Source organism: Glossina fuscipes, unplaced genomic scaffold, assembly GCF_014805625.2.
Source record: "Glossina fuscipes isolate IAEA_lab_2018 unplaced genomic scaffold, Yale_Gfus_2 1, whole genome shotgun sequence".
Lineage (NCBI taxonomy): Eukaryota > Metazoa > Arthropoda > Insecta > Diptera > Glossinidae > Glossina > Glossina fuscipes.
Window position 1 is genome coordinate 17185599 of NW_023998415.1, and position 2528 is coordinate 17188126.

Here is a 2528-nt window from a genome sequence, read left to right on the forward strand (position 1 = left end):
CAGTTTATGCCAAATACAAACATTGCATTGCAAAAGCGGAGACCAGACGTCGTTATTTATTCAATGTAATTATCGACTTTAGATAATATTCTATACGCATTATAAACACTAAAACTTCCATTTACGTATTCCGTTTCGTTTGCATAGATTTGCGTCGTTTCTTACACTTGCTTCTGATTTAATTCGTTTCCGAACTTGATATGAAAATTTCGTTAATGTAAAATTTAAGCTTTAGCTAAAAACTTGAAAATTATAAAGTCTACATTTAGGAGCAAGCAGAAAGCTATCATCTTTTTAATCAAATTGAAGGGCACGCATGATTATGTACTAATGCTATAAAAATGTATTACACAGTTACAGGATATATATTGGGACTATGCGAATGCATTCGAGACTCAGAGAGACTGAAGATAAACACACATTTTTTTATATCCCGCTATTCACAATCATTTTCTAAGCTTATCTGTCCGCCTTATATTTGTCGCAGTTTTTTGCACTCCACCCTATGGATCGCAACTTTCGAAATATTTTGTTGAAATTTGATGCACTCACCTATTTCGGTCCAAGAAAATGGTTCGGATCGGATCACTTGTGATCACTAGCGTTTAAAACTTTCTGAAATATTTTTTTCCCAAAAAACATTCACGTTACACTAGCAGCTAAAAGTATGCTTTAGAATTTTATAAAATAATTCTGAAAAATTCAAAATTTTAAACCTTTATATAAAAGTGTCCTAAAGAATGCCCTTTTTATACCCATCGCCGAAGTATACGCGGGATACATTCATTTCGTCAAAACGTTTGCAAAGACTAGAAGGACACAGAGTACATATTTCCGGCTTGCATTAATTTTGATCAGCGCATTGTACATGTAAAAATGATAAAGTAATACGAAATACCAGTGCATCCAGCGATTAATTTCAACGATTTTAACCTTTCTCTACCTAAAGTAACTCTTTTCAATTTAGTATAACTGTGAGGTTCAGTGTATATAGACGCAAATTATCAATTGTTCAAAATTGCATTTTCAACATTCATCAATTTTGTTGCTTTGTTTGAAGAAATCGGCTGCCGAAGCTCTTCAAACTCTTTTAGAAGCTTATGCTGATGCCTTTCCATCACATAATATCTACTCAATATAATAGAGTATGAAAGTTTTTTTTTTTTTTTTTCAATACCTTTAGAAAGTGCAGAAACAAGTTATCAAACCACCCTATAAAAACCCCCCGAAAGGACCTAAACATGTCCGTCTGTGAGTCTCTCAGTTTATTTGTCTGCCCAACTCTGATAAACATTCTCCCGTTAGCGAAAATCAAGATATTCGTCTACAAATTTCCAAAAGAATTTGGAAATGAGCTGAACTTTTCAAAGCACAGGCATAGAAACGTCCACACACTTATGCGACAAAACTTTTATTTTGATAATAGGAAAAAATAGTCGCGTATGCTTCATAACGAGGAGAAATATAAAGGATACGGTCACGACCGAATATACTTTGCGAACTTGTTACAATTTTCAGGCGAATTTTAGCTTTCCCTGCACAGAACGCACAGGTAATGTTAGAATGTATGGAGAATTTATTATAATTAATAACTACAACGGGAATTAAATTATATAATATTACAACGAAAACTTTTTAAAAATGCGTAAAATTATAATTTTTTTTATTATAATTAATTCAAAGCTGGAAAATATTATTAAAGAAATGAGCATTAAGCAGACGTCCATCATCCGTGTCTTCCTATTAAATCGGTTCAATTGAAAACATATTTGTTGAGAAAAAGAATAAATCGAGTAATAAATCATCTTCGCGATCTTCGTTGCTTTCACTGAACTTTAGTCAAGGCTGGAACGTTCGAGTTCCGTAATGCATTCGCCCACCAATACGCGGGCATGTCTTATGCTACGCTTAAGACGATCCGTAGAGCTACGCGAACCAATGGAAGCAGGACGTAGATCACGACCGATTTCCCCGATAACGGCTAACAGTTGATCGTATTTGCTAAGGCGACCGTTGGCGGCTATATCAGCACTGGACGGCAAATTAGCGACCGAAGTCATCGGTGTGGTGATATTTCCTGAAGTTTGCGTGGTTACAACAGTCGGCGATGAAGACTGCGTATCGCAATGTTGCGAAGCAATTAGATTCGCCAAATTTTGATTGACGTATGGCCACACTGAGCCACCCGTTGCTTGGGCACTTGAAGCGTACTGGTGCAACAATGCCAATTGAGCTTGCAGTTGACGCACATAATGGTAAGCTGCTAAGGCTACGCAGATTTGCGCATTAGTGGTCCCAGACGCATTATTAAAATTATTGTTGGCCATAGCAAGCGGAATCGCTGCCACTGCATCGCGTTCTTCGGCATTGCTGCGAGACCGTCCCTGATGATTCTCTCCAGATGAATGATTTACTGCAGAGGTTTGTATTTGGGGCGGTTCCTCGCGTTGTTGATTGCAATTATGCGCCTGTGGTAATGGAGTCACAGTAACGTCGCTTAGCTTGGATTCTGCTGCTTGAATATCCAT

At 37.1% G+C, this 2528-nt stretch overlaps 1 protein-coding gene across 1 annotated transcript; it reads right to left on the reverse strand.

Moving 5' to 3' along the window:
- Positions 1–1835: 1835 nt before the first annotated feature.
- On the reverse strand, positions 1836–2528 carry LOC119632480. The gene has a single exon (XM_038025399.1). It carries the CDS (start codon positions 2526–2528, stop codon positions 1836–1838), a length of 693 nt encoding a protein of 230 aa, XP_037881327.1.